Source organism: Ovis canadensis, chromosome 12, assembly GCF_042477335.2.
Source record: "Ovis canadensis isolate MfBH-ARS-UI-01 breed Bighorn chromosome 12, ARS-UI_OviCan_v2, whole genome shotgun sequence".
NCBI lineage: Eukaryota > Metazoa > Chordata > Mammalia > Artiodactyla > Bovidae > Ovis > Ovis canadensis.
The window spans coordinates 68,152,653-68,177,117 of NC_091256.1; the positions used below are offsets into that span (position 1 = coordinate 68,152,653).

The window sequence follows — 24,465 nt, forward strand, 5'->3', positions numbered from 1 at the left end:
GCATCTGTTCGTGTCTTTTGCCCATTGAAAAAACTGGGTTGGGGAAAACGGCCAAGATGGTGGAGTAGAAAGATACTGAGCTCACCTCATCGCATGTGCAAACCAAAATCACAACAATATGCAGAACAATTATCACTGAAAATGACTGAAATCTACCAGAAAAAAAAAATCTACAACTAAAGACATAAAGAAGTAACCACATCGAGACCATTAGGAGGGACAGACCTGCAATATAATCATATCCCATACCTCCCAGGTGGGTGACTCACAAACTGGAGACTAATTATATAACAGAGGTTCTCCCACAGGAGGAGTGAGAGCTCTGAGCCCCATGTCAGCCCCTGCAGCGCAGGGGTCCAACACCAGGAAAAAGACCCCCACAGGATTTGGCTTTAAAGGCCAGCAGGGCTTGGCTGCAGGAGCTCCACTAGACCGGGGACAATGGAGACACCACTCTTAAAGAGAAGTGTAGTGAAGTCGCTCAGTCGCGTCCGACTCTGCGATCCCATGGACTGTAGCCTGCAAGGCCTCTGTCCGTGCGATTTTCCAGGCAAGAATACTGGAGTGGGTTGCCATTTCCTGCTCCAGGGGGAACTCTTAAAGGGTGCACACAAAATCATATACCCAACAGGACCACGGGTAAAAGCAATAATCTGACAGGAACCTGGGCCAGACCAACCTGCTGATCTCAGACGGTCTTCAGGAGAGGCAGGGGGCCACGGCAGCACACCCTGGGGCCTCTGGAGACATTCTGGCATCAAGACCTTGCCCTGCTTAACATCTGTAGGCTCCAGTGCCGGGATTCCTCAGGCCAAACAGCAAACTGGGTAGGGACACAGGCCCGCCAATCAGAATCAGCAGACAAGCTGCCTAAGACTTCCTGCCTCGACATACCCCTACACACTACACTGCAAACAGAGGGCCAAGTCCCACCCAGTTCTACCCATGAGAGGTCAGGCATCGGACCCTCCCGCCATAATGGGGCACAAGCCTTTAGACCAGCCTCACCCTTCAGGGAGCAGACACCATAAACAAGAAAACTATATTTCCACAGACCAAGTCTGCAAAGGCAGGTCAGACACTACCTGGGACCCAGTGACAAGAAGGGAGGGCACAAGACATTTCCTACAAAGAGCCACTTCTCCAAGATGGAGAATATGGTTATCATACTACTCAAGATAATCTGGATTCAATGCAAACCCTTATTAAATTATCAATGACATTTTTCATAGAGAAAAATTTACATTTGTATGGAAACACAAAAGACCCTAAATACCCAAAACAATCTTGAGAAAAAAGAACGGAGCTGGAGGACTCATGCTCTCTGACTTCAGGCTATACTATATAGCGACAGTAATCAAAACAGTATGGTACAGGCACTAAAACAGACACACAGATCAATGAAACAGGACAGAAGGCCCAGAAATAAACCCATGACCTTATGATCATTCAATCCATGACAAAGGAGGTAAGAACATACAATGGAAAAAATACAGTCTCTGCAATAATTGTTGCTAGGAAAATTGTACATGTGAAAGAATGAAAGCAGAACATTCTCTAACATTATAAACAAAAATAAACTCAAAATGGATTAAAGACTGAAACATGAGACAGAATACTAAAAAACTCTTAAAGGAAAACACTCTTTGACATAAACTGTAGCAAGATTTTTTTTTGGATCTGTCTCTGAGGGAAACTAAAAATCAAAACAAGAATAAAGAAATAGGACTTAAGCCAAACTTATATGATTTTGCACAGCAAAGATAACCATACAAAACGAAAAGACAACCTACAGACTGGAAGAAAATATTTGCAAAGGATGCTATCGACAGGGGATTAATTTCCCAAACAGACAACTCATGCAATTTAATATTTTTAAAAAATTTTTAAAATGGGCAGAAGACCTAAATAGACATTTCTCCAAAGAAGACATACAGGTGGCCAAGAGGCACACGAAAAGATGAAAAGATGCTCAATACTGCTAATTATTAAGAGAAATGCAAATCAGAACTACTATGAGGTATCATAACAGTTAGAATGGCCATCATTAAACAGTCCACAAATAATAAATGCTGCTAAAAGGAACCCTCCTACACTGTAGGTGGGAATGTAAATGTTGCAGCCACTACGGTAAACAGTCTGAAAGTTCCTTAAAAACTAAAAATAGTTACCACTATTTTCCTGCAATCCCACTCCTGGGCATATATTCAGATAAAACTCCAATTCAAAAAGATATATACACCCCAATTTTTACAGTAGTACTATTTACAATAGCCAAGTCATGGAAACAACGCAAATGTCCATCAACAGATGAATGGATAAACATGTGGTATATATATACAATGGAATATTACTCAGCCATAAAAAAGAATGAAATAATGCCATTTGCAGCAACATGGACACACCCAAATATCCTATGATAACACTTACATGTGGAATCTAAAAAAAAAAAATATGCTACAAATAAACTTATTTACAAAGCATAAAACAGACTCACAGACATAGAAAACAAACTTACAATTATTAAAGGGGATAGCAGGGAAGGGGCCGGGGCAAACCAGGGTGAGATAAACTAGGAGTCTGGAATTAGCAGATACAAACTACTATATATAAAATAGGTAAACAACAAGAACACTCAGTATAGCACAGGGAACTATAATCCATCCCTTATAATAACCTAATATGGGAAAGAATCTGAAAAAGGATACATATATGTATAAGTGAATCACTTTGCTATACACCTGATACTAAAACATTATAAATTAACTATACTTCAACTTTTTAATGGTTTAAAAAAAACTATATAGCAAAAAACAATGGACTGATATCTTCAAAATACTAAAAAGAAAAACAAACTTTAAACTTAGAATTTTATATCCAGCAAAAAAAAAATTCAAATATAAAGACAAACAAGTAATTTCCAAAATAAACAGATAAGCAACTTAGAGAATTCATTGCATACAGACTTCACTACCTGATATATTCAGAAGTTCTATGAGGCACAAGCTGGAATCTAGATTCCCGGGAGAAATATCAATAACCTCAGATACATGGATGACACCACACTTATGGCAGAAAGCGAAGAGGAACTAAAGAGCCTCTTGATGAAAGTGAAAGAGGAAAGTGAAAAAGCTGGCTTAAAACTCAACACTCAAAGAACTAAAATCATGGCATCTGGTCCCATTGCTTCATGGCAAGTAGATGGGGAAACAATGGAAACAGTGACAGACTTTATTTCCCTGGGCTCCAAAATCACTGCAGATGGTGACTGCAGCCATGAAATTAAAAGATGCTTGCTCCTTAGAAGAAAAGCTATGACAAACTTAGACAGCATATTAAAAAGCAGAGACATTATTTTGTTGACAAAGGTCTATATAGTCAAAGCTGTGGCTTTTCCAGTAGTCATGTATGGATGTGAGAGTGGGACCATAAAGAAAGCTGAGCACTGAAGAATTGATGCTTTTGAACTGTGGTGTTGGAGAAGACTCTTGAGAGTCTGCAAGGAGATCAATCAATCCTAAAGGAAATCAGTCCTGAATATTCATTGTAAGGATTGATGCTGAAGATGAAGCTCCAATACTCTGGCCTCCTGATGTGAAGAACTGACTCACTGGAAAATAGCCTGATGCTGGGAAAGATTGAAGGCAAGAGGAGATGGGGACAACAGAGGGCCAAAGATTGGATGGCATCACCGAATCAATGGACATGAGTTTGAATAAGCTCCAGGAGTTGGTGATTCACAGGGAAGCCTGGCATGCTGAGTCCATGGGATCGCAAAGAGTCCAACACAACTAAGCAACTGAACTGAACTGGAATAAGGAATACAAAGACAGCAAATATACACAAAGACAGAAAGAACTCTGAAAGTGGGAACAATGAATATAAATATGAAACATATTTTATGTTTAATCACTCTAAAATATAAGCAGCAGGAAGAGTTCACAATTGAATATAGAGCACAATACCATCCCTAAAAACAAAGCAAGCACAAGAGGAAAACAGTAAGACAAACGGAAATCATTACCTAATATTTTAAGATGGACCAAAAGAAATAAAGAAAATTACAAAGCATTGAAAGATAGAGAAAATTCTCAATTAGGCAACCTCAGAAATCAATTATTAGGAAGAAAAACTTATTTTAAAAGAAGTTAAAGAACTCAGGAAAACTTAGAAATAAAGAAAAAGACATAAGAGCAAATAAGCATAATGGATACTGATTTAAGAGAAAACCAGATGGCCATTTTAGGTATCTGATTTTGCAACCTTACCACAAAACTTTTGATAGACCATGGAGTGAACCACACTAGTAGTGATTATCTGATATTTTCATCTTACCATTGTTTTTTAAAATAATGATCTCCAGTTGAATCTTGTGAAGAAGATAAATTCACAGCAGCTGCCAAAACTAAAGGTAGATATTCTACTGCACAGTCCTTAAGCTTGCCAAATGGTTATGTGCGTCATTTAACTACATTAAGAACCAACAGAGCAGAACAGATATAGATACAGAAAATTATTTTTTAGTTCACTATTTTGTATTTATAATGCACATCATCTCAGTTAAGCAAGGGTTTCATAACAACTGGCTTGACACTCAAGTTAAATTTTCAATCAGTGCCTTATTTATACTCTTCCTTTTATATGTTTTATCTGCTTCAAAACCAGCATCCAAACTTACCAAATGATAATAAATGGTACAGTAATAAGGCCATTGCTTAATCCATACATATTTTGATAGCAACACTAATTCTATTATGCTTCCACAAAATGTGTCAACTGATTCTAGTAGCACTGATTCTAACTAACCAAGCATTCGGTTTTTCAAATGTTAAGTATTACACAAAAAAACATTATCAAGATAATCAGAACCAGTCACAATTAAGAGTCATTTAGGAAAATAAGGAGTGGTTACATCTTATCTTACCTAACAGGATCAAAGAACCACTTTCATATTTTGGTACCAAATGTGAAATCCTGGCAAACACCACCTGATTCCTTTCGGTGATTTTATAAGTTACAGTGTCTTCATACATCTATTACATAATCTACTGCTACTGCTGCTAAGTCACTTCAGTCGTGTCCGACTCTGTGCGACCCCACAGACGGCAGCCCACCAGGCTCCCTGGTCCCTGGGATTCTCCAGGGAAGAACACTGGAGTGGGTTGCCATTTCCTTCTCCAGTGCATCAAAGTGAAAAGTGGAAGTGAAGTTGCTCAGTCGTGTCCGACGCTCAGCGATCCCATGGACTGCAGCCTTCCAGGCTCCTCTGTCCATGGGATTTTCCAGGCAAGAGTACTGGAGTGGGGTGCCACTGCCTTCTCTGATTATATAATCTAAACCTCACAATCCTACAATGGGATATCATTACATCTCAATTTATTAAAAAAAAAAAAATACTCATTCATTTGCCCAAAGTTAAATCTCAGGGCTTTTAATTCCAAGTCCAGTGCCCTTTGCATCAGAAGATAAAGGAAACAAATACATGTATCATTGTGACCATGAAATTTCAAATCACTATCAGCATTGAGAAAACCTTGGAAAAAATTATTTTGAATATGTTGAAATTTATATACATCCTTCAAGAGTGAAAGACACCCAACAAAAGTCAGCCACAGAAATGTTTCTTCCTTCCCCTCAAAATGTCCAAAACTTGACACTTCCCTAGCTTCCTCCTTCCCCTTAAACCAGCTGCTTTGTGACCATCCTCAAGCTACCCTTCATTCTCAATTGGCCCTAAGTGGATTCAGGACTGAAAGACAAGGAAATAAAGGAAAAGGAAAATAATAATAGCTTCAAATCATTTTTAACACCTATACAGATAATGCTAGATCCCAAGCACCAATCTTCACAGAGAGCAGTTAAGTTCCAGCCTCTGTCCATTCATCTCACTCCTTCCTAACTTCACTTGATATGATAAAAGCCCTAGAAAACTTAAATGTCCCTTTAAATAGAGATTAAATTTATCCTGTATTTTATAAAAAAGTTCCTTTCCTATCTCCACGTTTAACTTTGTCTTATATCACAGGATACTCTGAATAAGGACAGGAAAGATAAAGAAGAAAAGAAAGACAAGGCAAAATTTTTAGACTCTGTAATTTAACAATGAAATTAAAAAAAAAAAAAGAGCTGGGTAGGGCATTCAAAATAGCTCTGGTAGAGTCTCAGGAGTAGAGTTTTCGTTTTTTGCTTTTTTTTTTTTTCTAAATGAGACCATGTAGGCTGAGGGGGAAAGGACACCGTGATTAACACAAGTGATAGGCATGAAAAGAGAAGCAAGGGAGCCAAGCTCTGGTGTCCACTGCAATCCCCTAAAAAAAGCAAAACGGATCAGCAAAACAAATATAGCCAAAGAGTGTCACTATTGATTCCTCCCAGTATGAAATCACCCCAATACACTCTCAATTTCCTCCTGGATCTTATTTTATTCACACATTCCCAAGATTCCACTACTCAGAGTAGCAGTTCTAACCACGAAAGGCTTACAGTTAGAGAAGAATTTCAATTAGGCTTGTGAGTTATAAGTGGAACAATTAAGAGAATTGTCTCATAGCAAACAGCATCACCAGGGCTCACAGGATCTGGTGTTAGATTCAAGGTGGATCTAGGGACTTCAGTGCACTTACATGGAATATAGATCTTCACCAGAGCTCTGCTATTAATGTGACTAATGTTTCTTTTTCTGCATCTCAAGGATATCTCAGCTTGCAATATACAATTGACCCTTGAACAACACAGGTTTGAATTATGGGGGTCCACTTACACACAGATTTTTTTCAATAATAAATACTACAGTACAACACAATCTCCATTTGGTTGAATGCACAGATGTGGAGGGACTGTGGATATGAAGGGTTGACTTAAGTTAAAGTGGATTTTCAACTGGGCAGAGGGTGGGCATCCCAACTCCTGTGGTGTTCAAGGGTCAACTGTATAGCCCTTCAAGCATCAGCACTACTTTAAGAACTTCAATATTTTTTAAAAAATAGGCCAATTCAAGTGTTTTCCTTTTTAAATTCAAATTCCTGAGACAGAACATATGATTGATACAAAATAAATACTGTTTCATGCCAATACCAACAAAATGCAACTGTTATGTCATTAATTCAGAAAAGCAACCATCACAGACCAATGAGCTAGGAAAGACAGCAAGTTCACACGTTAGAAAAACACGGATGCACACGCAGGAGGGGCTACAAAAGTATGGACAGGGGAGATACCATACCTACTATGTTCATTAGACAATGAAAGAAAGTGAAAATGATTCAGTCCTGTCCCACTCTTTGCAGCCCCATGGACTATATAATCCATGGAATTCTCCAGGCCAGAATACTGGCGTGGGTAGCCTTTCCCTTCTCCAGGGGATCTTCCCAACCCAGGGATCAAACCCATGTCTCCCATATTGCAGGTGGATTCTTTACCAGCTGAGCCACAAGGGAAGCCCAAGAATACTGAAGTGAGTAGCCTATCCCTTCTCCGGCAGATCTTCCCAACCCAGGGACTGAACCCACATCTCCTGCATCACAGGCAGATTCTATACCAGCTGAGCCACCAGAGAAGCCCTGATACTGTCAGTCCCATCATCAGGAGAAAGAACACCCATCCACGCGGAAGATGTACTCCTCATAGCCATGTAGAAGATGTGCTTCTTGTATTTCCACTTGGAGTTTTTAAAGTAACTTTTGAAAAAATACTGCTTTGGGGACTTCCATGGTGGTCCACTGGTTGAAAATCTCCTTCCAATGCAGGGAACGCAGGTTTGATCTCTGGCCAGGGAACTAAAATCCCACGTGCCGCAGGGCAACTACCAGTGGTGATGGCTGCACAACACTGCAAATGTGCTGAACTGTACACTGTAAATGGTGAATCTTATATGGTATGCATTTTACTTCAATTTTTTTTTTTTTTTTAGAAAAAGAAAACAGAACTTATGACTTCCCAGGTGGTGCAGTGGTAAAGAGTCTGCCTGCCAGTGCAGGAGACACAAGAGATGCCGGTTCTATCCCTGGGTCGGGAAGATGCCCTGGGGGAGGAAATGGCAACCCACTCCAGTATTCTTGCTTGAAAAAATTCCACAGAGGAGCTTAGTGGGCTACAGTCCATGGAATCACAAAGAGTCAGACGCAACTGAGCGCGCATGCACGCGCGCACACCCACACACACACACACATAGAACTTACACTTCTGGCCATGAGGGAGTAACTGGGATGGATCCTACAGAATGGAGGCATACTATTACAAAATTCTTACACTGTTTATGAAGTGACATAACATTATTTGAAGGTAGACTATAAAAAATTAAAAGTATTATAAACCCCAGGACAAACACTTCCCCCCAAACACACACACACACACATTCCATACAAGTAGTACTAATAAGTCAACAGTAGAAACAAAAGAGAAATCTTAAAAATACACAATTAATCCAAAAGAAGGCAGGGAAAGAAGGGGAAAAAAGAGAGAAAAGGAATAGAAGAATAGAAAGGACAAATAGAAAACAAAGAGCAAGCAAGATGTATACATAAAACCAAGCATATAATTATGTTAAAATGCAAAAAGTCTAACCAAGCCAATTAAAAGGCAAATTGTCATAGTAAGTAAAAAAGACTCAACCATAAGCTATCTACAAGTATCCTACTTTGAAACAGACATAGAAGTAGTGAAGGACAAAAACACATACCCTGTAAACATTTAAGAAAATAAAGCTGAAGAAGCTATGTTAACAGACTAAATGGATTTCAGACCAACAAACATTCCCAGTAATAAGGACATTTCAAAATGATAAGGAGATGAACCTACCAACTCTAAATGTGTGTGCCCTACTACTAAAGTTTCAAAATGAAACAAAAATTGACAGAATTGCAAGGAAACATAGTAAAACCCACAATTACACATGGCATGGTTAAAGATCTTAACACCTCTTTCAGTAACTGACAGAATAAGTATTCAGAAAATCAGTATGGGTGTACAGAGCTTAACACATCAACAAACTTGCCATTTATAGAATATACTAGTCTACACACAGGAGAATACTCATTTTTTTCAAAAGCATATGGAACATTAACCAAGATAAAGCCTATGGTAGAAAATGAAAGAAGTCAGTAAATTTAAAAGGATTGAATTCATACAAATCCTATTCTCTGAACAAAGCTACATTGTATTAGGAGTCAGTAACAAAATGATATCCAGAGAATTCTCATTTAGAAATTAAAATACGTCTAAGTAGCCCATTCTTCCAATCACAATGGAAAGGATAAAAAAAGTTTATGGAACTGAATGAAAATTAGTGCAGGATTACCAAGGGAAACTACTAGAATTAAATTTTTCTCAGAAAAAAATGTAAGCTTCTGTATTCAAGGCTAGAAAAAGAAGATAAAACTCAAAGTAGAATTAAAAAAACAAAGCCAAATATCAGTGAAATAGAGTTATTTGAAAAGATTAATAAAACTGACAATCCTCTGGCTAAACTGTTCAAGGCAAAAAAAAAGAGAGAGAGAAAACACAAATTATCAGCATCAGGAATGAAAGAAAGAAGGGACATCCTTCCAAATCCTACAAACATTTAAAGCATTAAAAAGTGCTAATATTTATGAACCTATGTCAACAAACTCAGTATCTTGAGTGAAATGGAGAAATTCCTTAGCAGGCAAATTACCAAAACTCACTTGCTCACTTAAATAAAAAACCTGAACAGTCCTTTATCAGTTAAAAGAAACTGGTAGTAAATAAAACCTTTCCACAAAAACTATGGCTTCGCTGATGAATTCTACCAGACACCTAAGAAGAAATACACCAATTTCATAAACTCTTTCAGAAAACAGACAACATTTCTCATTCCCTTTTAGAAATCCAGTATTACTCTATGTGATGGGCTAGACTGTGTCCTCTCCCAAATCCATACATTGAAATCCTGACCCTCAGTACCTCAGAAGACTGTATTTGGAGACTGGACATTAAAGAGGTAACCACGGTAAAGGTTATATATGCAGGACCTAAACCCATGGTGTTCTTACATGACATTAGGATACAGACAACACACACAGCAAAGCACAACTACGTGAAGACACAACAAGAGGTGGCCATCGGCAAGTTACGGAGGGAAGAACCCAAATCTGACGACACCTTGATCTTAAACTTCTGGCCTCTAAAACTGTGAGAAAATAACTTTCTGCTTTTTAAGCTACCCAGTCTGTGATTATGTTTCAACAGCCCTAGAAACTAATAGCTCTGATACCAAAACTTATAAATACAAAAAGTAAATACATGTGTGCATTATATGAAAACAATAGATCAATGTCACTCATAAATACAAATGAAAAATATAGCTTTAAAAAATTAGTGTATGAAAGTTGCTCAGTCATGTCCAGCTCTTTGTGAGACCATGCACTGCCAGGTTCCTCTGTCCATGGAACTCTCCAGGCTAGAACACTAGAGTGGGAAGACGTTCCCTTCTCCAGGGGATCTTCCCAACCCAGGGATCACACTCAGGTCTCCCACATTGCAGGTGGATTCTTTACTGTCTGATCTACCAGGGAAGCCAAAGAACACTGCAGTGGGCAGCCTAACCCTTCTCCAGCAAATCTTCCCAAACCAGGAATCGAACCAGGGTCTCCTGCATTGTGGGTGGATTCTTCACCCTCTGAGCCACCAGGGAAGATCCCAAAATTAGACATAAAATTCAAACAGAAAGAAGTAAGACTATATTGATTTTCAGATGACATGACTGTTTTCTTAGAAAATCACGTGGTTCTACCAAAAAACTGTTGCAAGTAATAAGTGAACTTAACAATTTAAAGAACAAAGGCAATATACAAAAATAATTTGTATTTCTACATATTAGCAACATTAGGAAACTGAAATTAACACAAGAGCATCAAAAACATGAACCACTTAGGAGTAAGTTTAACAAAATATGTGCAAGATCCAAACATGGAGAACTATAAAACTCTGCTAAGGGAAGTTCAAGACCTAAATAACTGGAGAAACATATTATGTTTATGGCTCAAAGATTCAATATTGTTAAGATGTCAGATCTCCCCAAATTGAGGCATTGATTCAAAGTAACCCAAATTAAAATTCCAGAAATCTTTCTAGAATATAAAGCTAAAATATATGTGGCAATGCAAACTTCCTAAATAACTAAAAAGAGGAACAAAACTACACTATCTGATTTCAAGATTTACAACAATGATACAGAAATTAAGATTGCAGTATAGGCATAAGGATAAACACTTAGATCAATGGAACAGAAGAAAGATTTCAGAAATAAACTTAAACATATTAATTTTTGAGAAATACTTCAAGAAAATTTAATGAAAAAAGATGGTCTTTTCAACAAACGGGTGCTTCAATAACTGGACATCTACAGTGGAGGGGAAAAATCTTCGAATCTTACCAAAAACAGTATATAAAAACTAACATGAAATGATTGTACCTAAGTACAAAAAAGCTATAAAGTTTCTAGAATATACAAGAAGATTTAGACAACAATTTCGATAGAACATATAAGTCACAGACCATAAAAGAAAAAAGTCCAATAAACTGGACTTAAATTTTAAACTTTTGCACTTCAAAAGACTGCTCAGAAAACTAAAAAGTAAACAATAGACTGGGAGAAAACATCACAATATACAGACTGAAAAAGACTTGCAGCCATAAGCCTTACAACTTAACACAAACGTGAGAAATATACGCGAGAGATTAGAAGACACACAATGGAAGATACTGCTGCTGCTAAGTCACTTCAGTCGTGTCCGACTCTGTGTGACCCCATAGACGGCAGCCAACCAGGCTCCCCCGTCCCTGGGATTCTCCAGATATGCAAGTGGAAATAAGCACATGGAAGTATGCTCAACATCATCAGTCATTAAGAACATGCAAATTATGGCAATAAGATACTACTAAACATACCACTAGAATGACTGAAATTTGAAAGACTGAAAGCAAGCGTTGGTAAGAATGTGGAACTGAAACTCAAACATTGCTGGTAGAAATGCTAAATGACAGTCACTTTAGAAAACCATTCTGCAGTTTCTTATCATGTTAAACATACAGTTGGCCTCAAAACCCAAGAATACACTCCTATATATTTACCCAAGAGACATGAAGATGGGTCTGTACAGAAAACTGAATGTGAATGTTTACAACAGCTTTCTTCACAATCACTGAAAACTTCAGAAACAAAGAAACTCAGTATCTTTCAACTGATGAATATATAAAGAAGTCATGTTATACACCTGGTGGCTCAGACGGTAAAGTGTCTGCCTGTAGTGTGGGACACCCAGGTTCGATCCCTGGGTTGGGAAGATTCCCCTGGAGAAGGAAATGGCAACCCACTGCACTACTCTTGCCTGGAAAATTCCATGGACTGAGGAGCCTGGTAGGCTACAGTCCATGGGGTCCCAAAGAGTCGGACATGACTGAGCAACTTCACTTTCACTTTCATGTTATATCCATGTAATGGAATACTACTCAGAAGAAAGTTAAAGAAGAAAATTAGTGAAACATTCACCATTATTAAGGGCTTCCCTGGTAGCTCAGCTGGTAAAAGAATCTGCCTGCAATGCAGGAGATCCCAGTTGGATCCATGCACGGGTAAGATCCCCTGGAGAAGGGTATGGCAACAACCCACTCCAGTCTTCTTACCTGGAGAATCCCCATGGACAGAGGAGCCTGGCGGGCTACAGTCCACGGGTCGCACAGAGTCGGACATGACTGAGTGACTAAGGACACACAGCACAGCACTCACCATTATCGAATCTCAAAAACACTACTCCAAGGGAAAGAAGTCAAGCACAAAAGACTACATACTGAATGACTGCCATTTATACAAAAGCCTAGAAAAGGCAAAACTATACTGAAGGAAAACAGACGGCCAGGTTATCAGAGGTGAGAGAAGACTGAGTGCAAAGCTGTGGCACAGTAAACTCATGAGCGTGATGGAAACACTGTACCTTACAGGGTAGTAACACAGATGCATTCATTTGTCAGGCTCACTGAACTGGACACTTAAATTTGGTGACTTCTATTGCGTGCAAATTATATCTTAATAAGGCTGATTGTAAACAAAATCACTGGTCTCTGAAAGGCAAGGTAATACAATGGTTAAGAACTTGAGCTTTGAGCCAAAACATCTGCATATAAACACTGATACCACCATTATTAACTATATGAATTGAGACAAGTTACATAACCTCTCTGACCTTCACTTCCTCATCTATAAAACAGGAATTAGGGATTTTCTGCTGGTACAATGGATAAGAATCTGCCTGCCAATGCAGGGGACATGGGTTCAGTTTCTGGTCTCAAGATTCCACATGCAGTGGAGAAACTAAAGCCCACATACTGCAACTGCTGAACCTGCGTGCTACAATTACTGAAGTCGGTGCACCTAGAGCCCACGCTCTAAAGCAAGTGAACTGCAGTTAATTTTTCTCAATGGGAATTATCTGCATCAAATAGCTGTTGTAAAGATTAAGTCATGTCAAACTCTTAGAATAGTGCCTGGCAAATAATTTATATTGGAACTCAGTCGGTAAAGAATCTGCCTGCAGGTTCAATCCCTGGGTTGGGAAGGTCCCCTGGAAAAGGAAATGACAACCCACTCCAGTATCCTTGCCTGGAAAATCTCATGGACAGAGGAGCCTGGTGGGCTGCAGTCCATGGGGTCGCAAAGAGTCAGGCAGGACTGAGCGACTAACACTTACTTACTTAATTATACTGGAACACATATTATTATGTGGGCATCCCTGATAGCTCAGTTGGTAAAGAATCCACCTGCAATGCAGGAGACTCCAGTTCGATTCCTGGGTCAGGAAGATCTGCTGGAGAAGGGATAGGCTACCCACACCAGTATTCCTGGGCTTCCCTTGTGGCTCAGCTAGTAAAGAATCAGCCTGCAATGTGGGAGACCTGGGTTGGGAAGATTCCCCTGGAGAAGGGAACAGCTATCCACTCTGGTATTCTGGCCTGGAGAATTCCATGGAGTGTATAGTCCATGGGGTTGCAAAGAGTGGGACACGACTGAGTGACTTTCACATTATTATTATGCATACCGAACCAACTATTAGTACTTTTTAGTGAACTTGGCATTTATGAACTTTTGAGTTTCAAGCATCTACATGAACCTCTAACACAGTTATCTGAAATTTTCACTAAACCCACTTTGCTTCATTATCTCTATCTGAGCCAAAAGTCCATCCTTACACAAAACTGAGGTCTCATACTCAGCAAAACATGGGCAACAGGTCTCATCTTTAGCGCTGCTGCGGCTGCCGCTGCTAAGTCACTTCAGTCGTGTCCGACTGGGCGCGACCCCATAGACGGCAGCCCACCAGAAATACGATTAATAGGTAGTGGCTGCCTAGACTGCTATGTTGAGGACTGTGAGACAAGATTTGAATTCCAAAAGAGTACTTAACATCTGCCATGACACTAAGAGAAGCAGTGATGCCAAGGTGTGATATTATAATTATGTCATTAAAAGCTTTTCTTCACATAAATCGTGAACTCCTTCAGGACAGTCTGTTATTAACAGTTTGACACAAGAGGCTGTCTGTCACATTTATAAAATGGTAGATGGACTTAACATAGATTCTACCTACATTTGATCAGGCAGAGTAAATTTTCCCATAACGGCTTACTATCAACTTAAAAATACTTATTTCTGCTACAACTTAGAGAATATCTGGGACTTAAAGAGGTAGAAAAGGTCATTTCAGGGAGCTGGAAAGGCTAACACAGAGACAGTCATAATGTGAAACAGTGTAAAAGAAAGATATTGTCTTCCAAACATGGGACAGACTCATAATTTAACAGACCATGTAAGAAAATTTTGAAAAGTAAGGCAACACAAACTTCCTTTGAATGTCAGAGACTTATCCAACTTCAAGCTATATATACCACTCTCTACTGTACTACAGACTCTTCATCTATACAATCAGAATTTACAACTTGATGGTACTTTCAATCCTTTGAAAGAAATACTAAAGTCAAGACTATAAATCCCTAAAATGTCCATCAATTCTACAATAAGATATAAACTTACTTTCAAATATAAGTAAGGAGAGACCAATACGTGTTACTGACAATTCAGCACTTGACTTAAATCAACTGTTCTCAAACAGGGTGAAAGGACAAGTCATTATCACCAAGGGAGCTTTTGCAAACTACACTGCCCACTCCAGCACCCAGTTCTGTTAAGTCCTCTTAGGATGTGGGCAGACAGACAGGCAAGGGGAGGGAGTAAGAATAAAAACATGCGTCTCCTGGACTTCCCTGGTGGTCCAGTGGTTAAGACTCTGAGCTTCCACTGCAGACGTCAGGTTGGATTCCTGGTCAGAGAAATTCCACATGCCACAGGGTGTGGTCAAAAAAAAAAAAAAGGTTATCTCCTGTGATTATGAAACAGCTCTTTTCCTCCAATCCACCACATTTAAGAACCCTGAGGCTAAATGCATATAAGTGATCTTATAGATCTGAAATTTTTAAATTCCATAAAAGAAAGCACTAAACTGAGAATTGGGAGACGTGAGTTGTAATTTTGTTCCTGAACAGTCCAATCTGAAACAAAGTTACTTAACTTCTCTCTACCTCTATGAGAATACAATTATATTACCATTACATTAAAATTGGAAGTTCTATACAACTTAACAGAGTTGTTCTAGGATAAAATGAAACACGAAGCATAAACATCTTTAAAACGTGAATGAGGAATTATTATCATTATTCAAACTTAAGTCTCATTAAGATGTAAAAGCTTAGAATAACGTGGACTGGTTCACAATTTAACCTTGAAGCAGACAAGACCAATCACCCAGGGCCAATTAGAAATGAAAAGGATTCCTTGCGCTTTGCCTAGTCCTTTATCTTCCTAACCTAAACACTTGGTCAAATCAAATCTAGCATTAGAATCAGGAAAACTGATTCCCATTATTGAATTCTTCTGAAAAGTCAACCCCACCAGCAAGAGACCAAGGACTATGACATTCTTAGAAAGTGAAATATTCAGAATTTTTAACTAAAGACCCTCACTGGACACTTCCACTTAGAATATAAAAGAAAACAAACAAAAAAAATCTAAGCAACATAGTTAAGATTCAGACACTGGATTTAAAATTTTTTTAAGTTAGGTGACAGACTAACAAAAATTTTAGTTATTTTACCCCTAAAAAATAAAAATTAGTGCCAGTGGCTTATATTCCCCTACCCCTCTCCAAATCTCTATAAACTGGCTTACAGTAAGTATAACTGCATGCGGTGCCTGGCAGACAGTGAGTGTCAAATAAATATCTGATGGATGAATGATTAATTCCCTTCTTTCACCTTGTATTTTAGTGCACCTGCATGGATACTAGCATGTTTGTTTCCTTTAATCTACTTGTAAGTGAAATGGAAATGGTGGCCAAAAAGACAAATTCTAAAAATCCTCACTTTGTTTCATTAGTTTCTACTTTTATCACATGGCATTCTCTCCCAGGTACAAACACTTAGACCTAAACATAAGCTGCTTAAGTTATTTATAAAAAAAAAAAATTTACAATTCTAGTCCAGGTTCAGTGAAAAATGAATTAATTCTCAATACAAAATAATGTATGACAAAAGCAAAAATATAAAGCCATTTTCACTGCAAGAACTAGAAACTAAGTCTAATCAATAACTTTCTTATACTCCCAACTTCTAGCCCTACTGTATTTAATGACAACTTACCATCTGCAACCCTGAAGTGAATCAACTTACCCTCTAATGACAGTGTAAGCCAATTTCCCGTATCACTAATATACTAAGTCTATCAACAATTTCCTCTAGAAGAAAAGCACAAGATCCTACCAGTTCTCACTCAGCTAACAGCAACTCTTTCTTCTAATCTTACCATCTGAATTGGACAAAACCCAGTGAAAACTCAAAACACTCTCAAGCAAGACAATCAACTCCATCTTTCACTTAATATGAATAAGCCCCCTATGCCAAATGTCATAACTGAGTATACTGTATACTATCCACGATGACAACAAGTCTAACTCCAAGCGTTTCTCAAATCAGAAGTTCTAAATAACTCTGATGTGTTAACACAAGTGCCAAGTGCAGTGCAATTACATCTGACCCACGGATGGTATTTTAAAATGTGGCCCCCTCTTTCAAGACATTCAACTTAGAGGTGCAATTTTTTTTTTTTTTTTTTTTTTTTGTGAACAGACTTTCTTGACTACAGGAGCCTCAACAGCAGATTTAAAAGTAAATGACCCAGTCTTTGAAGTAGGAGGCGATATTTACACGTACACACAACGGATATTTACATCAGAGCACACACGACGGATATTTACAGCAAATACTACTTCTCCTTAAAACAGTCATACCCATGTTTAGAGTACCATCTACCACACTTTAAATAAACAAACTGTGACCAACAACTCCCTCCCTCAGCATACCAGGAAGCTTAATTCTCTCCCTTACAAGTTTAATTCACCTCCACGAGCAATCCGGACTGACAGGGTACGTAATTCACCAGACGGCCAGAAAATTCAAGGCCCAACCTCCGTGCCCACCTTTCCCCTTTTATGCACAGCCACTTATTTGACCTTCCATCTCGCCCTCTTATTTATCATTGCCTCAACTCCCTTCACGTCTCCCCCCCAACACTGCCCTCTCTAGTACCCTCACCCTGCGTCAGTATGCCAACATTTCCCCATCCCACCCCACCAACCCCTGCAAACGCTCGAATCCCTCTGCAGACACCGCTACAGCGCCCCACAGACCGCCCTCACCCCGGAGCCCAGCAGCCCCAACAGCAGAAACTCCTAATGCAGAGATTGGGGGGTGGGGGGAGTTGCTGGAGGCTGCTCGTCCAACCCACCAGACGAAGTCGTTGCTTTTGTCCTCGTAGGAGTTGATGAGCCCGTTGCACAGGGGGGCGAGCAGAGGTCGCTTCCTGCTGCCGCTGCTTAGGCTGGAGCTGCTCCCTCCTACGCTGGCGCTGGGCCTGGCCGCGCAGCTGAGCCGGGACAGGCCCGCGGACACCGCCCCGCCGCCGCTCCCGCCGCCGCTGCCGGACACCGCGGCCGCCACCAGCACAGGCCTCGCCGGGCCCCCGAGACCGCCGGAGCCCGCGGCCTGGGCCGCCCCGCCGGACCCCAGCGCCGCCGCCGAAGCCGCTACGGAAGGGGGCGACGGGGAAGAGGATAAGGACGAGGAGGCGGAAGTCACCGAGGAGGCCGCCGAGGAGCCTGGGCTGGTGCCGGCGGAGCCCGATCCGGCCTGGCGGCTCCCAGACATCGTGACTCCCTCCCCTCCGGCTGGGAGCTCGGAGGAGAGGGACCGCGACCGCGACTCGCCGCCGCCGCCGCCGCCGCCACCGCCGCCACCGCCGCCGCCGCCTCCCTCCCCTCCGCCTTCAGTGCATCCTGAGGACGCGCGCCGCGTCGGGAGGTGGGGCTGAGGAACAATAAAGTTGATTTTTGTAAAGGCAAAACCACACAGCAGCGTCCGACGGGAGGGGGCGGAGGGAAACTATTACAGCAGAGCAGGAACCACTGCCGCTCTCGGGACCGCCGCCGCCGCGATCGCCGCCGCAGCCAACCCGAGCGCGCCGTGGGCCGGCCGTGCGCGCGCGCGAGCGGCGGAAGGGGCGGGAGCGGCGGGGGATACAACTTCAGACGCGGCCCGGGTGGCGCTCGGACGCGCCGAGCGCGCCCTGGGAGACGGCGGCGGCCTAGCAACGACCGCCGCCCTAGTGGAGAGCCGGTTTTCCTTGGTAACGTGCCCGAGGGTAGGGCCGTCTGAGAGAACGAAAGGGCAGCGGAGAGAGAAACGGATGGTCGGGGTGGCGGAGAGGTTTGGGGCCGGGGAAGGGGGAGAAAAAGTGCTCTGAAAGCAACTGCGCACGCGCAACCGGGGCGCAGACCCTCCTGCTTTACCCAGGGTCCCGGCTCCCGGCGGAGGGGAGCGGCGCCGGCGCGCGGGCTGCCGCACCGCGCATGCGTGGGAGTGAGCCGCATTCCTGAACGTGAACTGGGAGCGGCGGCTGGTGGCTTGGGAGGCAGGCAGTTTGACCCAGTGGCGAGGGTACGACCGGTACTTCGATTCGGGTATTGAAGGTTCTGAAGGCTGGGACACAGGGAAAGAACCTGGAAGTCCCGAGCCGCTGAGAGGAGTTCTGGACTGACAGGACTCCAGGCGCTGCTGCTGTTAGCCATTCCACAGTACTGAAGTCAGTGAACAGTACCGTATACCTTGCAAGCGTGGTAGCAGGTGTTTCCAATTGTACGTTCTCGACCGTGATCTCACCCGTTTCAAAAGTTATTTACCAAATTAAGCATCATCATAATGAGAAAACAAGTTATATTTAATCGGAACATAGCTCAGTTAAAATCTCCATTTGATGTGTGTGTGATAAGATTTTTAGCACAAAACAGGGAAAATCTGGCAGTTAATGCTACCAGAAGTTGCAGTTTCTGGTAGGCTTTTTGAAATACTGAAATTTGTTTACAGATTTTCATTTGCCATTTTGAGACACCCACCCCCCCACCCCCCCCACCCCCCCACCCCCCACCCCCAGATTCTGGGTGATGTAAATTAGAAACAACTAACTCTGATTGTCAGTATACTTTCCAATACTCATGCTATGATTCTTACAGGGAAGGATCTCAGTTAATTCTCTTAGGGGAAATTAGAGGGCCTTTCCCTAGGAATACCTGTCCATGCTGAGGGGACAGGGCCAGGCGAGGGCCTCGACACAGACCCAACAGCAATACCTAGCCATTCACCTGGCCGTGAACCACCCATCCGTCTTAAGGCCGCCATCCGACTGAAGTCTGCCTTAGCTGCTCACCCTCATATTCCCAGCTCAGGTTTCTGCTCAGAATAATGATACAGGGATGGACATATCAGATTTCTAACAACCCTCTTCTTTTCCTGATTATTCTGTTATACAACCCTTTGTTTAAATTTATTTTCCAGACTCAATTAAAATATCAAGCCTTACTGACTTCTCAGCAGAAAGAGTTGCACCCTCATTAGCTTCCCTAGAATATTTTGTTTGCACTTACAACATAGTATTTTATACTTTACAATTCTCCTCCATTAACCTATCAGCTTCAGCTTTATATTCCCAGCCAATTCGTGTAACTCAATACCTGGCCTATGATCGGTGCTTATTAAGTATTTCCGGGCAAACAAAGCAATTGATCTCATTTTTATTTTAATTATTTGCTTAAAGTCTGTCTTTCCAACTAAAATTTAAGCTCCATGGAAGAAAGGACCATACGAGTTCTCAGTGGGCATTCAAATAATTTTTTATGACGGAATCCATAAATAAATGAATGTAAATAATTTGATGAATATCCCCCCTTTTTTTTAATTGCTTGACAATATTATGTTGGTTTCTGCGACACATCAGTGTGAATCAGCCATAGGTATATGTCCCCTCCCCATCCCACCTCTCTAGGTTGTCACAGAGCCCCAGTTTGAGTTCCCTGAGTCATACAGCAAATTCCCACTGGCTATCTATTTTACACATGGTAGTATATATGTTTCCATTCTACTCATCCCACCCTCTCCTTCCCACCCTACCCATCTTGTCCGTAAGTCTGTTCTCTATGTCTGCATCTCCACTGTTGTTCAGTCTCCCAGTTGTGTCTGACTCTTTTTGATCCGATGGACTGAAGCATGCTGTGCCTCCCTACCCCTCACCATCTGCCAGAGTTTGCCCAAGTTCATGTCCATTGCAATCCATGCTGTCCTGTAAATAGGATCATCAGTACCACCTTTCTAGATTCCATATATATGCGTATATAACGTATATATGCGTTAATATACGGCATTTGTTTTTCTCTTTCTGACTTACTTCATTCTGTATAATAGGCTCTAGGTTCGTCCACCTTGTTAGCACTGACTCAAATGTGTTCCTTTTATGGCTAAGTAATATTCCATTGTATATATGTACCACAGCTTTATCCATTCAGCCATCAGGGGACATCTAGGCTACTTCCATTTCCTAGCTAAAGTGAATAGTACATGTGTGTTTTTGAACTATGGTTTTCTCAGGGTATATGCCCAGTAGTGGGATTGTTGGGTCATATGGTAGTTTTATTCCTAGTTTTCTTAAGGAATCTCCATACTGTCTTCTATAGTGGCTGTATCAATTTACATTCCCACCAACAGTGCAAGAGGGTTCACTTTTCTCCACACCCTCTAGCATTTATTGTTCATAGATTTTTTAATGATGGCCATTCTGACTCGTGTGAAGTGATATCTCATTGTAGTTTTGAGTTGCGGTTCTCTAATAATGAGTGATGTAGAGCATCTTTTCATGTGTTTATTAGCCAAGGAATCTGATGAATATTTATTGAACATTTATTACACATAGCCCTGGACTAGGCAAGGAAGAGATAAATATATGTTCATGGAATAATTGAAGAGTTAGAAAAATACATAAAAATAAGTGATACCAAGGTGTACGTTCAGTTCAGTTCAGTCACTCGGTCTTGTCCAGCTCTTTGTGACCCCATGGACTGCAGCACACCAGGCCTCCCTGTCCATCACCAACTCCTGAAGCTTACTCAAACTCATGTCTATTGAGTCGGTAATACCATCCAACCATCTCATCCTCTATCATCCCCTTCTCTTCCTGTCTTCAATCTTTCCCAGCATAAGGGTCTTTTCCAATGAGTCAGTTCTTCGCATCAGGTGGCCAAGGTATTGGAGCTGCAGCATCAGTCCTTCCAATGAACACTCAGGACTGATTTCCTTTAGGATGGACTGGTTGATCTCCTTGCAGTCCAACGGACTCTCAAGAGCCTTCTCCAACACCACAGTTCAAAAGCATCAGTTCTTCAGTGCTCAGCTTTCTTTATAGTCCAACTCTCACATCCATATATGACTACTGATGTATGTGCTAAATGCTTAATCAGTAAAGCAGAGAATCAACATAGGAACTGAAGCAAGAGCAAGTGCTTAGGGCCAGCCATGTTGATGGGGGTGGGGGTGGGGGCAGGGGTAGGGAGTTGTTAGGCCGGAAGAGAAAAGTATGTCTTGGTCAGTTAAAGGATAATTAAAGTCATGGGCCCAGAAAATAAATAAGTAAAAATGCTTACATCAAGTTCAGATATCTATTTGATAGAATTCAAAGAGTTTATTTGACAAAAATTCATTTGGGGAATAGGCTACCAGCAGTTGGAAATAATGAAGAGATTAAGTAGGGGTAAAATATATTTGAAGTGGTGTTTTGAAGATTACATTTTCAGCAGGTTAATCTTTGAGGAGAGGTGGGAGATTAGGAGCAAAGAGACTAATTGGAAAAACATTAGAGCAGTCCAAGCATAAGTGATGAGATTCTAGGTCAGGATGTGTGTGTGTGTGCGCATGCTCAGTCATATCTGACTCTTTGGGACCCTGTAGACCAGGCACCAGGCTCTGTCCATGGGATTCTCCAGGCAAGAATACTGGAGTGGGTTGCTGTTTCCTAGTCCAAGAGATCTTCCTGAATGAGGGATCACACCCATGTCTCCTGCACTGGCAGGCAGATTCTTTATCACGTAGCCACCAGGGTAGCCCCCTAGGTTAGTAAACTGGTAAGGAAAGTAAAAGGGTATTCTGAAACACGCACACACACAAGAATCTACAGGATTAAGTTACTCTCTGTAAAAGGATCTTCATTGGACTTCCCTGGTGGCACAGTGGATTGGAATCTGCCTTGTAACAAGGACCATGAGTTTGATCCCTGATCTGGGAAGATTCCCCATGCTGCAGAGCAGCTAAGCTCGTGTACCACAACTATGGAGCCAGAGCTCTAGAGCTCATGAGCCGCAACTAAGGAGCCTGAGCCCTACAACTACCGAAGCCAGCTCACCTAGAGCCCATGCTCCACAGCAAGAGAAACCACCATGATGAGAAGCCCGGGTACTGCAGTGAAGAGTAGCCCCCATCACCACAACTAGAGAAAGCATGCTTACAGCAACAAAGACTTGGCACGACCAAAGAATAGAATCTTCAGGATCCTAGAGGGCATGACCCATGTCTGTCTTAAGGTCACCACTGTCTTTCTGCATGCTTGGCACAAAGGCCAATTAGATGATTAAGTAAAAATTAGGAAACACAAGGATGAAGGACTGTAATGATGACTTCAGGTATACCAGCATGACAGAATTAGATAGACAGTGAATGATTTGATTATGGATATGTTAAGTGTTCATGAGGTGAAAATACATTCAAGTAAAAGATGCTTACTCCTTGGAAGGAAAGTTATGACCAACCTAGATAGCATATTCAAAAGCAGAGACATTACTTTGCCGACTAAGGTCCGTCTAGTCAAGGCTATGGTTTTCCTGTGATCATGTATGGATGTAAGAGTTGGACTGTGAAGAAGGCTGAGCACTGAAGAATTGATGCTTTTGAACTGTGGTGTTGGAGAAGACTCTTGAGAGTCTTGGGCTGCAGGGAGATCCAACCAGTCCATTCTGAAGGAGATCAGCCCTGGGATTTCTTCGGAAGGAATGATGCTAAAGCTGAAACTCCAGTACTTTGGCCACCTCATGCGAAGAGTTGACTCATTGGAAAAGACTCTGATGCTGGGAGGGATTGGGGCAGGAGGAGAAGGGGACAACAGAGGATGAGATGGCTGGATGGCATCACTGACTCGATGGCCATGAGTCTGAGTGAACTCCGGGAGTTGGTGATGGACAGGGAGGCCTGGCATGCTGCGATTCATATGGGGTCGCAAAGAGTCGGACATGACTGAGCAACTGAACTGAACGGAACTGAAGCATATCTGGCCAGTGACTGAAAATTCAGGCAAGACACAGGAGAAGATTCAGCGCATAATGAAAATAAAGCTGCTGATTTCCTGAGCTCTCTCTCCAGAGATTCTGAATGTATGGTTCTAGGCTAGGACCTATGAATATCCATTCTTATCCTCACCCAGCTGAACTTGACTCAGGTAACCTTTTAAGAAATACTGTGATTAATATTATAGGCAGTTCAAGAGAAATATGTAAAACAGTCTCTTCCTTTCAGGTATCTTATTCAGAGGACAGAAAGTGCTATGACCCTGGCTGAGAAATCTCTTGCGGCAGGAGGGGGGGTGGGGGTGGGGGGGGTGGGGAAATCAGCTCTTAGTATTATCTCTTTGAAACCTATCTTCAGTATAATCTGAACTCACAAAAGGAAGCTGAGGCGATGTGATGCAATAGAATTTCCCTTTAATACCAGATAAATGTATAAAGACTATTCTGAAAGTACACAGTCCTTTCTAGTTTCTGGCGGCAAGATCTTCTGGGAAAGCAGAAGAGAAAAGAGGAAGAATGGCACACACACACAAACAGGAAGTCAGCCAATTCAGAAGTAGCTAATAGGAAAAGAGGACATTAATGAAAGATAAAAGTAAACATGAAATAAAAATTAAGCCCTAGTAATTGAAAATAATTTTATCATGTTTGAAAATATTAGTCCTGACAAAAGTGGATGACAAAAGTGACA

General features: G+C 41.4%; 1 protein-coding gene across 8 annotated transcripts in view; it reads right to left on the reverse strand.

Annotated features, from left to right (window-relative positions):
- Positions 1-18,618, reverse strand: part of COP1 (COP1 E3 ubiquitin ligase) — a 231,047-nt gene extending 212,429 nt beyond the window's left edge. For 3 of the 8 annotated variants that reach the window (XM_069546133.1, XM_069546127.1, XM_069546129.1), the window contains exon 1: positions 17,849-18,612. Coding sequence is in view for 6 of the 8 variants with exons in the window: in XM_069546127.1 (XP_069402228.1) it covers positions 17,849-18,267 (419 nt within the window). In the remaining 2 variants the exon portion in view is untranslated. Of the gene's footprint in view, positions 1-17,848 lie in introns of all 8 variants that reach the window. The other 5 variants (XM_069546132.1, XM_069546131.1, XM_069546126.1 and 2 more) reach the window with 4 other exon arrangements.
- Between the last annotated feature and the right edge of the window lie 5,847 nt (positions 18,619-24,465).